Genomic DNA, 12,994 nt, shown 5'->3' on the forward strand with positions numbered 1-12,994 from the left:
GGGTCAGTGACGTGGCACGCACAAAGACAAATATGTGCTCGGGTTCGGGAGAAAGCGAGTCAGTGGAATGTGTGTAGAGCTGTGTGGAGGTGAGAATTGGTATTCAAAGGCTAATACCACTGCTATATAACTAAAGGAGCTGAAGCCCAGAACAGGCCTGGGCGTGCATCATCAGGAGGGAGAAGTCACTCCTGGGTTTTTTTAAAGATACATATCCTGAGGGGCTCTGGGCATGTAACTATGATACAGTGTCAGATGCTGGTAGGAGACAATCCATCAAAGATCACATTCAAAGGAACTTGCAGAAAGAAGACTCCAGAATAGCTGATAGCTTCTCATGACATCACCTGATAAAACTGTTATTCCAACAGGGCAGTGTGGAGCTTTAAGAAGAGTAGTGGATTTATGGGATAAGGCTGGATAAGTACAGTTAAACTCACTACACTAATCACCGTACCTTTTCTATCGTGTTGGTTCAGTGTTGTATTATGGTTTTTTGGAAACACTGATCCTTCAGAGTTCTTTCGGATCCTGCTGGGGGTCCCATTGCAGAGTGGGGTTGTGTGTGACCCGGTGTCGTGCTGCTCCCCGGGGTAACAGTAAGAGTAGGGTGGTGGAATAAGCTGCTGTTGGTACTCCATGCCTGCAGCAGGACCAAACCCGTGTGCCAGGTAGTCGGGATCTTTGGAGTAGTTGTTGCCATTCTCCATACAATCTGTGCACAGCACTGCGCTGTCGAAACCTGCGGGAAGAAAACAAATAAATGATTTGGCGGCTGAAAGTCAACAACTGCATGTCAACATTGTGCTGAGAGCGTCTCCTGTGATTATTTTTGACACTGAGCAGGTCTTTACAGCAGCGCTCGTCTCATCATTACGTAACCCACCAGGGGACGTGGGAGAAACTGCGGGGGAGAGCGCAAACATTTGGAAGCAGAGAGCGAACTTTAGCGGTACCTGTGGTGTCTACAACGTGTCCGTTGGGCTGAGGGCCACCGCCGGTCTCCACACGGATGCACATGTCCTGCCGCTCGGACAGAGTCCCCTGGGAGGAGAGGTAGCTGGATACATCTGGGTGAACGATCGTCTCATCTGGGAGAGAGAAAAGAGGCAGACATCAGAGCCAGAACTGTGGGCTGCATGAAGTTTTAATGGTTTCTTCATTTTTAGATTAAATGTGTTTTTAACTTACAAATTAAAAAAAACAAAAAGAAGTCATTCTGAGCTCACCTGTGTTGGTCACGCTGCACTCCTCGCTCTTCTTCCTCGTCTGATAGATGATACACACCCACACCAGCGATGTCACCACAATACTCGTAACCACAGCAATGACGATGATCCCTATAGTAACGGTGCTCGGGCCTGTCGGCGTGGCGCAAGCGTTCCTGCGCTCAGTCACCACCAGCTGGCTGTGGGCGCGCTCTGTGCCCAGAGTGTTGGACATGAGGCAGGTGTAGCGCCCGGCGTCCTTCAGCAAAGCGGAGCCGATGACAAGCAGCTGGTTTCCCGGCGTGAAGTGGTGTCTGTCGGAGGGGCGCAGCGGTTGGTCGTTGTGCAGCCAGGTGATGCGCGGGGGCGGGCTGCCGAGAGCTTTGCACTGCAGCGCCACCGTCTCCCCGACAGTAACGCTGCGGTCCTCCAGGTCCTGAGCCAGGTGGGGCGTTTCTGTGGAAAAGTGGGGTGATGAGTTTCCTCATAAAAAGAGCCCAAGGATTTCTATAACTACGGTTTTAGTGGTTCTACAGTTTTCTTTAGCACCTTTCTATTCACTGTATTGATGACAGACTACCGGATTGTGGTGATTCAGCTGGACAGCCTGAGCACAAATGGACATGTCCAGCCACTGAAAGCCTATCCATCTTCTAAGAATGATATTTATTACTCAAACACAATGCTGATAAAGTCCAAAGTTTCCTGAAACTTAAAAGCTTTTTGATTGGAGCACAAACATTTCCTCTGGGGCAGGATCCTCTTCAGAGGACCTGTCTGTTTCCTTGCCAGCTTCACATTTCAGTGAATGAAGCACACTGGACTGAGCGATGGTGTGCGTGTTAAGGGTGGCCTCTCCTCTCAGAGTGAGCACTTCCCTTCACAGTGGGATGTACACAGATTAAGACATCTCACTTAACCCACTTCAGTTGTGTTCTCGTCTATCAATACTTTCGTCCTCCTTCTCCCTGTTTCTCTTTCTGCCCTCCCTCTTATTTTCTCTAAATCCCTCTTAACTACCTCCTCCCCCTACATATGCGCGCTCACACTCCACCGCTGCAGTTCTTCTTTGGCTCCCATTTTTCTTCCCCCACCACTTTCTTTCAGTTAGGGGCCCCTTGACTACACACTACCCCTCCTTCTCCGTCACTTAAACTCAAACATTAGAAATTCAGAGTGGTTTTATGGTATCTTGTTTCAGTATTTTGTAGTGCTTTGTAGATTAAAACTTGACAAAATGCAAATGTTATGCTAAAGCAGTGTTTTAAATGTTTGCGGGCACTTACAGATTAATTTAAAAGGTCAATTAAAAAATGAATAAGTAAAAACATATCCCATCTGTATACAACAGTGGGTTGTTTTGCTCAGTTCAAAGACAAAGGACAATGATGACCTATGTGCTGAGATGGTTATAAGAGAGAAGCTCTGTTCTGTTTAACAGTGTAAAACAGCCAATAAACTGGGAGCACTGAGGCCTGCAGTGAAGCAGCCATGACTGTCCCTCACAGAGTGTGTGTGTGTGTGTGTGTGTGTGTGTGTGTGTGTGTGTGTGTGTGTGGTGGTGTAAATGCCTAACAAACTCCCCTCTGTGATCCCCCTCGATCCCCTCCTTTGACCCCTAACTGTGACCTCTGACCCCTGACCTGCAGCAAGGCCACAGCTGGCGAGAAAGCAAAATATAAAGATTCTCATTCTGCTTCGGACTGACCAAACCCAGCTCTTTACAACTGCGCCGTGCTGAATTCACAGCTCTTACCCAGTACGGTGAGGGTGGCGTTAGCAGAGACGGTGCCAGCTGTGTTTTTGGCAGTGCAGCTGTACACGCCCATGTCCACCGGCTTGACGTCCGTGATGAAGAAGACGTCGTCGTCGGGCATGACGTGCATCCGGCGGTCGCGGGCGGCGGGGAAATCCGTGCCGCCGTCCTTCTGCCAGGCGATCTGAGGTGCCGGGTGACCCTCTGCAGCACACTCCAGCCTGGCGGTGTGGCCAGTTCGGATGGTGCTGTCCCTGGGAGTCTTGATGAAGGATGGAAGAACTACGGATGGAAAAATTCCTTCAGTATTAGCAGATCAAAACAATATGACCTTTATATATTGTAGGAAGGTTGACAATCCACTTCATAGTTTGAGTAATTTCCTCATTTACAAACATGTAGGCAGTCTACCCGAGCAGGATGTAGAACTGCAACAGCAGTTGTAAAGGATTACAGAGCTGCTCATTCATTTTCCCAGCTGCTGCTGACATTCAAATCAAGAAACTTTCAGTTAGAAAAGCAGGAAACCTTTATTTATACATGAGTAAGTCAAAGCAACAACCAGGTAAATAACTGCCAAAATGCTAAATTCAGTTTGACAGGATCTGCTGGGAGCGAGCACTTGGCTACAGCAAGGGTTAAGAAGAAGCCTGAGGTCTGATGGAGGCTTTTTGACACTGATTTTCTGCAGTTGGACAGTATTTATTCAGAGTTTGGTTCTCTGCCAGAGCGCAGAATAGATCAAGTCTGTCAGCGATGACATGCAGCTAAATCAATTTGTTCCAAATATCAGCCTAGGAGAGAGGATGCTTAGAGAGAGAGGAAGGGGACTTTATTGTAGCGAAAGACAAACTCACTGTGGGCCCTATAATTTTGAAATTCAGTTGAATAATATAAACAGCTGAAACAATTAGTCTGTTTTAATGATGAATAAAAATGAATAAAAGTGACCCAAAGTAGCTATTAACAACATAACATACCGTTGACGATGAGTCTGGCCTTGCTCGAGTAGGTGGAGCCAAAGTGGTTGGTGATGATGCACTGGTAACGACCCTCGTGGGCAAAAGTGACGCGGCGCAGGTGGAGAATCGTAGTGTACTCCATCACGCCTCCTCCTCCTGCGCCCGGCAGATCTGGTGTCGCGGCCTGGTGGTGAGCACGCACGTGGGCGTAGTTCTCCATCTCAGCGTTACGAAGGAGCTCCTGGTCCTTGCGCCAGGCAAAGGTCATGGGGGAGGAGCTGCTGCTGGCAGCTGTGCAGGTGAGACGAACGTCACTGCCGAGGACTGTCATTGTGGTTTCCGGCTGTACGGTGATCTGAGGCTTGGGGAGGTCGTCTAAAAAAAGGCAGCGGGTGAAATAAAGTGTGTTTAAAAAGCGTGAGGATATTATCACAAGCGTTGCTCAGCAGGTGTCTGCTTCCTCTGCATAAATGAATGTAAAAAGGGAAAATAAAAACTGACATCATGTTGCTGGAGTACGGTGGCCCCTAGAGACAAAGCACGTACAAACTCCAAAACACTTGCAAACTCCAAAACACTTGCAAACTCCAAAACACATGCAAACTCCAAAACACTTGCAAACTCCAAAACACTTGCAAACTCCAAAACACATGCAAACTCCAAAACACTTGCAAACTCCAAAACACATGCAAACTCCAAAACACATGCAAACTCCAAAACACTTGCAAACTCCAAAACACTTGCAAACTCCAAAACACATGCAAACTCCAAAACACTTGCAAACTCCAAAACACATGCAAACTCCAAAACACATGCAAACTCCAAAACACTTGTAAACCCCAAAGCACATGCAAATTCCAAAACACAACGGAAGTGCTCCAGGACGCTAGGGGCAGTGTTGAGCTTTTGTTACCTAGTAACTACACAAGCCAGGATGTACCAATGACCGGATTTGGGGTCTGCAGCCTTAAAGTCCGCATTTTAAGGCCGATTACGTCACAGCGACACGACGAAGGCTGTCCCAATTCAAAGGCTGCTCGAAATGCGGCCCTCAAATGCGTCCTTAATTTCCCTGAATTTTAAGAATGGGTCGCTGTAGCCTTCATGGCCCAACATATCCCAGATTTCATAGCTCGCCTGTGGTGTGGATAATTTTGCCGAAAAAAACGGCTGAAGCGGAGCCGCCAAGAGTAAACTTTCAGAAGTAAGTACTGAATATTATGTCACTTATTTATGCGCAAATGTTTTTTATAATGAAGAACATTAAAACATTACTGTTGGCCACATGTCGGGAAAGTTATGTGACATTAGCGATGTTTGTACTAACTTGTTTTAAAGCCTTTACTCCAAAATATACGCCGTTCAATAGTTGACTTTAATCTTACAGAGAATGTGATGATTTTATGGATAATTAAAGTCAGTCATATATCCACAAACACAACAGGCTGAAAGTCAGTGATGCTGCTCGGTTTGCAGTCCTGAATATCACGGCACAAGCAGGATTCACTGCACTGTTAATGTTAGCTATGTTATATTGCTGCCACTGTTCGGTGGTGTAGAGCCAAACGGACTTTAACGTGTGTTTGAACGAGCTGACAGTTCACTCGTTAAGCTGAAAGAAAGGTGCTTTAATCACAGGAGTCACACACGTGTCCACTGTACCATCTGGGAACTCTTCTTGTTTCGTAATAACACAGTCCTCCTTCTTTTGTGCTGTTTTGTAGCAGTGTATACACCTGAGGCTGTCACCTGTCTGTCTGTCCTGCACTCTCTCTCTTTTTCTTTCTCTCTGATTGTGTAATAAAAGTATGAACATGTATTTATAAGTTACATTTGTGTTTGAATCCTGCAGCTTATCACGCATTTGATTTCCATGTGTGACAACTGCAAGTGTCCAGAGTGAGGACAGACTGAGGGACTCACTGCTGCACATCATCTGTGAGGCTTTGCATCCCTGATGATCCACCAGGACTCAGCAGTGTGTGAGGAAGAGGAGGAGGAAGAGCCAGCAGCAGCTGACAGATGGAGAGAATAGACAGACTGTTCCCTGTTTGTGAAGGACTGCTAGGAAAGTTTAACATAACTAATTGTCTGTCCTGAATCAGTCTTATTAGGTAATGTTCAAATAATTTTATCATTCCAGTGTTTGCAGTGTGGGAGAAAGTACTCAGGGCCTTCAAGTTACACACTATGAAAGGAAGAAACAAGTTTAATATTCAGAAACCTAAAGTATGTATCAGCAGCTGAATGGACCTAAAAATAAATGTTTGTTTCAGTTCTATGAAGCTTTGAGTATTTTGGATTAGTAGCAGTGCTGTGTTTGTTGCATCATATTGCTGTAATTGTTTATATGCTTTATATATTCTGAGGTAAGTTGATCTATAGTGTTACATCATATTCTATAATGATGCTATGTGTTTGTATACTTTCTGCCCAGTTTGACCCATTTAGCAGAAGTCAGCCTGTTTAAGGCTCTGATATCTATTCTGTATGACTTAAAGCAGTTATGACATGGTCTGATTTTCTCACCCAATAAAGGAATATTCAATATATCAGTCTACTCTTCATTTTATCAGAAACAGTTATCACAGCTCATATAATTTCTTTTTACACACGTATGTAAGCAATGAGCCAAATTTAGTAATGCCAACATACTGAAGGAACAACATTTCTCTCTTATATATGATACACCTATATATGCACTGTCAAAGATACTTGTCTTTGAGTGAAGATTTAAGGTGATAAGACCTATAAATAACTGCAACTTGAATCTACTGTGGCTCAGTATTTGACACAGAGTTCATGTTCACTGCTGTAATAGCTAATAATGATTAATATAATAACTATAATATTGGCCATATTATATTTACATTACCAAAGTGATATGACTTTAGTCTCATGAACAACATTAGCTAATTGTTATTTACTAACTAATCTTAAATGACTGTTCAGTACAGAAATGAAGCCCAAAAATCATGTTTTACTGTCCTGTGGTCTCAACCTCAGATACTTATCAAATCACACAAAGCTCTTGTAGAAACAAATGAACAAAATATGTTTTCCTTCATTTCTGTCAAACAAAATTGTATGACACGTTACCAGCGGTTATTATCATGGTTGCTAGGCAACCTGGGAAGCGCGACAGAGACTAGACCGTCCCATACAGACAAACTTGCCGTTTATTTTGCAAATCGAGCTCAACACTGCCCCTAGCGTCCTGGAGCACTTCCGTTGTGTTTTGGAATTTGCATGTGCTTTGGGGTTTGCATGTGTTTTGGAGTTTGCAAGTGTTTTGGAGTTTGCATGTGTTTTGGAGTTTGCATGTGTTTTGGAGTTTGCAAGTGTTTTGGCATTTGCATGTGTTTTGGAGTTTGCAAGTGTTTTGGAGTTTGCAAGTGTTTTGGAGTTTGCATGTGTTTTGGAGTTTGCAAGTGTTTTGGAGTTTGTACGTGCTTTGTCTCTAGGGGCCACCGTACTGGAGAGTTTATCGCAGAACTAAACAAAAACACTACCCAAATACAAGCAAATATGTCAATAACAGGACAGCGGAGCCCATGTATGTGGCCCATCTGTGCCTTGAACGCCTCCTACTCATCACAAAGCAATGACACAGCCATGTAACTAGAGAACACACACACACTCACCACACACAAAGCTGCTGGGCGGAACCTCAAAGACGCTCTTTCCCTTCAGACTTTCCGGGTGGGCGCAGGTGGCATTGATACCGACCTGCAAACCACGTGCCACCAACCAGTCGGGCAACCAGTGGAGCTGGCAGTCACACAGCAAGCTGTTGCTTTGAATGAGACTGGAGGAGAGGGAAAAGACAAGTATATGTCACGTGCACTGTACCCTTTTCTGTATTTGTGAGTGTGTTGCTGCACTCAGAACCAGAAAGATCCGAGTTAAACTCACAGGCTTTTGAGGTTTCTCATCTTAGTGAAGGCGTCGGGCTGAATGGAGCGAATAGCGTTCTCCCCCAAGTTTCTGATGAAATATTAAATACTGTTTCATCAAGTGTGAACAGATTAGTGTTACCCACACCGATATCATTCTCTTTCACCACGACGCTAGCAGTGTCCCCCTGCCAACTACTTTTACAAAACCCACACCCCCTTACACTCCACCCCCTCTTCCCCCTCTTCCGTTCTCTCTCCTGGGATACTCACAGGTGTTCCAGGGTATCCAAGCCAGAGAAGGCCTTCTTGGCAACGGATTTGATCTTGTTTCCAAACAGAGTCCTGCCGTTTCCAAACACGAGGGGTGTCAATAGATGAAGAAGGGGGGAGAGGAAGAGGGAGGAGGGAACATTTTGGGGAAAGGGAGAACAAAACAGAGAGAGAAGCACAATTAGCCAGTTTGAATCTGATAAGATTGACGGGGGGTGAGGTATTGGAAATCTGAACTGTGTGGAGATTAGCCAAGAGGAAGGGTAAAGGGGATTGAACAGGGCTGTGGAGGTGGGCGGAGGCACCTGGGCTCTGTGCTGCTCTTCAAAGACCACTTTTATCTTTATTAGAATCTAAAAGCCCCCCCCCCCCCCCCCCCCCCCCCCGCGAACAGGACATACGTGTAATCATTTCAGTGTCTGTCAAGCCCAAAGTCTAGCTGCTCTGATTTGGGGTCTTAATTCCCTTCCTTCATCCCTCCACTGCCACCTCCTCATACCCGTTGTAGCCTTTGGATCGCAGGAAGAGGAGACACGGCTGGCTGGCTCACAAAGAAGAGCCCAGTGTTCAAACTCGTCCACATGTACACACAAACAAACGGCAGCCTTGTCACACAGATAACGGTATAATCTTTTGTTTTTGAAGGAATTCAATGAAGCTGTCACATGCACTTGTAACTGAATCAAATCCAAAAATCATCTTTTGAACTGTAAGATCCACTTCCATCCCATGTGGCGGCATTCCCACGCTGCTTTTTAAAAACAGTTTTAAAATGGGAACTGTGTGTGTGTAATGGACACTTTGATGTAAGATTCTCTCTCTTGTTTTTCCCATGGCTCGCTTTGCCAGCGTTGGGATGCATCAGGCAGCTTCCGACAACGCCGTGACAAAAGGGGGCAGGGTCAGAGGGCGGGGCTCGTGAGGCGTTTGATGTTTGATGACTGAATGTGGCCCTCAATTTCACCCTCTCTCAGCTCTTAACAACAGAGACTGGGAATGAGGGGATGAGAGGGAGTGCAGCTATGGAGGAGAAATAGCCCTTCGCCTATTGGGGAGCGAACCCCTGCCAGCTCAAAGAAAAGCCCTTTCTCTCCCCTCTTTCTCTCATTCTTTCTTTCAGCGGTGCTCACACTGGGAACCATCTTGGCTGGACATCATCTTTTCATCCTGTGGGTTGATGATTGCTGCTCATTGCCAGAAACTTCACGCCTCTGTAATTTCTAAGCTTACTAACTTTTGATATTGAACTTTATACAAGGCGTTTGAAAGCACTGACGAGTAATTAAAAACATGACTCATTTTTCCAGCCATTATCAGCAAAGAGAATCCAGTTTGCCCATAAAGCTTACAATCAAATCACAAGATGAACGCTAGAATGAACTGAAGAGAAAGTGGCCTCTATAGGATGAGGAGAAAAAAAACGAATAAACTAAATAAAGAGGGGACCTTTAAATTGTTGCTCAGTGTGAGCATGTTTTTTTTCAAAGTAAAGTGTGGGGTCGTGATAGTGTCTCAAAGTTCTAAACAAACTTAAACTGGAGTGGCTTTGGGATGCAAGAAAAGGAGGCGGCTCCCTTCGCTTTCTCTATTTTTGTTTTCTGAAGAGAGCAGAGAGACAGTGGCAGGCCAGGGCTGAGGGATGAAAAGGAGGGGAGACACTCACAGCTTGATGAGGCTGTCCAATCCAGAGAAGGCCCCGTTGGTGTCCTCTATTGTGCCTGAGATGTCGTTATGGTCCAGCTCCCTGTGGAGAATGAGAGAAAAGAGGAGGATAAGAACGGCGGAAGGCGGTTGAGGAGAGGAACAGGAATTGGGCCTGCCAGCGCTGAAGCGTTTCACAGCCCTGGCAGAAGCTGCTCTTGGAAGTCACGGGTTACCCCCTTCGCCCCCGCTGCACCTGGCTTAAAGAGCCCCTCTCCCGCTCTGCTCTGCCAACCAAGCACATTCTTTCCTTAGAGGGGTGGAGAAGGAGTGTGCGTGTGAATACGTGTGCATGTGCGCTGGTGTGTTGAGGCAAACCCCAGCGCAGGGAAAGATGTATAATTCATGATGGCATAGAGGGACTGGCAAGAACACAATGCCAGAAGCCAGACGGTTCGGACTGCAAGTCCGATGCTGGCAGGTACGGTGCAGCCAAGAGTGCCGACGGGGTTAGCAGCCAAGCTTAGTCATGGCCAGACAAAGACAGAAGAGATTTGAGTGAACGAAAGTTGGGGGTTTCCGAACACTTGCTGAATGCTTCTGCTTGAGAGCTACCTATTTCAGTGAAGTCATAGCTGCAGAGGGGCCACCGCTCCGCCCTGCTGCATGGTGATCAAAAAGAACAAGCGGCAGAGTCTGAGAACTTCTCCAAGCCATTAAAAAGGGAAAAAAAAAAAAAAAAAAAAGACTTTCCTCAAACTTGAGAAAGGGCCTTCGGGGTTAATGGTCAGCCCCACCCCTCCGCCCCCACCACAATAGCCACCTCCACTCCTCCTCCCATTTGCTTTCCAAGCATCTCTTATCCCCTTTTGGTTCTTTTGACTTTGCGCTGACGACTGTGTCTGTTTGACTGGACTGGAGCTGCCAATTTCCTACTCTTTCTGGCTGGGTGGATGTTAAAGGCTATTGCCTTGTTAAAGCAAGGGCAGCGGCGGGGGCTGCAGAGTAGAGGAGCGAGCGAGAAAGAGTGAGGGAGAGATGGGGGCACGGAGAGGGGGGCCCCAATGAGCCAACGACCCCCGTGGCCGAATTAGAGGGCAGGCTGGCTTGTTTGGAGCTTTCACACCCCGTTTCAGGCTCCAGCCCCATGCCAGCGCAACCAGTCACTCCGGCCCAATTAAAGCTCCCCCGGCTCCTTTTCAGGGCCCAGCCTATGCACGTCCTCCCCACTGCTGATTAGATTAGGCCTGCCTCAAAGACACCGAGCAGAAGGAGTACAAGAGAGGAGGAAAAAATTCCAAAATTAAGACAGAGATTATATGTATTGTGGGATATCGTTAGGAGATGACAGAACACACTTAGAATAACAGAGGGGAAGAATGGGCATTAAGAGGGCTTTGAAAGTGTGCAGCCAAATGAAACAAAGCGGTTAATTAAAGACAAGAAAGAAAAACATGAGAAGGGCTGAGATATGGCAGTGAAAGCTCCCTGTTCCACCCTCTGTAGCTAGTTATCTGGCATCCAGCGTGCCAGCAGAGGGAGAAGCCTTATGTGCCTTGGCTTCTGACCCTGCTGTCAGAGAGCCTTTCTAGCAAGCTCTGGTATTACTCTTCTCTCTGGCTCTCTTGTGAACAGCTCAGCCAAGAAGACCTTGGTTAGGGACCAAGACCCCCAAGTCTTTCTGCTGGATTTATCCACCGGCTTTCTCCCTGTGGTTCAGCCCTTTTCTTTCTTTGGGCTTTTTGTGCACATGGTGGATCAGGGAAAGGAAAAAAAATCCTCTGTCTTCATTCATGGCTTCAAAAAAGCCAGGAAGGATCTCAAGGGAGCCGAATGACACAGAACCCTTTTAAATCCAAGATTGCTGGGTGTTTGGAGACAAAACAAACGCCCCAGACAAAACTGAAGAAACAAAGTGAAAAAAGGCACTAAAAAAGTAAGAAGTTGCTACAGAAACCATGACAATAGACACCTTGTAAAATACATGAATACAAATGACAGTAAACCCTCACTGAAAGCCAACAGCTCCCTCTTTCCTATGTCAAACGAAGGGACTTCATGAGCCTGGGTGACATCAAATGTCACCCAGGCAAAAAACAAAATTAAGCATCTCAATTTTCACTGCTCCCAAGTGGCACGTCTTAACCTTATGGTCAGCAGGGGCATAATGAGTGAGTTAGGGGTCTGTTTGGGGCTTGGTAATGGTGGTTGGGGGTGGGCCGGTGTACTTACAGGATGCGTAAAGCCTTGAGGCCTCTGAAGGCTCCCTCGTTGATGTGGCTGATAGAGTTGTGGCCCAGCCGGAGGGTGTGGAGATCCCCGAGCACTGCCAGACTCCCTTCATCCAGACGAGTTAAGTTGTTGTAAGACAAATTCCTGGAGAGAGAAAGAAATAGAGACAGAAGAAGAGAGGAGACACAGAGAGAAAGTGAGGGAAAAAAAACAGAACAGACAGAGAGAAATATTCTGTGTGAGGTCTGGAAGGTTGGCAGACCACTGAGACCGCTCGCGACATCATTATACTTCAGTTTCAAAGCCCATTCGATGACCATTTGCCAGTTTATGATGCGTTTTTCCATTGTACACTGCATGATGTTAACGGAGAATGGATTTAGCAGAAGTCGGAGCTTAAATGAGCTTCGCATCGTCTGACAGGAAAGAAAAGAAATTCTGGGTTGGGACTCAGCATGTCTACAACCTCCGTTTATAAGACTACTTAAGCGTGTGGTAAACCCCAGGGGAATAAACTGCTACTCGTGTCCTGGAACCCTCAAAATGTTACTCATATTCACATCCAGCCTCTAAATCGTTTCTTTTTTATTAAAAGGCCTGAGGAACATACTAATGGGGTGTCGACACTGCGTGGGTTTCCAAGGGATTTCCCCTGTTTTAGGAATTCAGAGAGATGGTTTACTTGCAATCTTAAAAAGAAAAGAAAAAAAAGAAAAGAAATGAAACTACAGCTTAGAGACTTCTAAGAATGTTTCTTCTTTTCGTGGTTTTTATGGCAAATCCTGATTACCACTGATAATAAATCTTATAATGGTATCTTTCAAACAATGCTCAAAGGCAGTATTGTGCATTTTATTGCCCCCTCTGTCTGTCTCAGGTTTGCTTGACTAGTCATGTGTGCAGAGATTCTCCCTGATGACCAGTTCAGCCCGGCGAATCGGGAATGCAATAACAAGGCTTCTCATAAAGACGAGTCACTCACTTCTATCAGCCGTGAGGGTCATCAAAACGCAGATAATAAAATCA

General features: G+C 46.1%; 1 protein-coding gene across 1 annotated transcript in view; it reads right to left on the bottom strand.

Annotated features, from left to right (window-relative positions):
- Positions 1–12,994, bottom strand: part of lrig1 (leucine-rich repeats and immunoglobulin-like domains 1) — a 37,806-nt gene that overhangs the window by 2,526 nt on the left and 22,286 nt on the right. The window contains 10 exon segments of the mRNA XM_085158705.1: positions 458–742; positions 957–1,091; positions 1,230–1,664; positions 2,965–3,246; positions 3,945–4,301; positions 7,571–7,734; positions 7,842–7,913; positions 8,096–8,167; positions 9,759–9,839; positions 11,969–12,112. Coding sequence (XP_085014831.1) covers positions 458–742; positions 957–1,091; positions 1,230–1,664; positions 2,965–3,246; positions 3,945–4,301; positions 7,571–7,734; positions 7,842–7,913; positions 8,096–8,167; positions 9,759–9,839; positions 11,969–12,112 — 2,027 coding nt within the window.

This window comes from Neolamprologus multifasciatus, chromosome 5 (assembly GCF_963576455.1).
Source record: "Neolamprologus multifasciatus chromosome 5, fNeoMul1.2, whole genome shotgun sequence".
NCBI lineage: Eukaryota > Metazoa > Chordata > Actinopteri > Cichliformes > Cichlidae > Neolamprologus > Neolamprologus multifasciatus.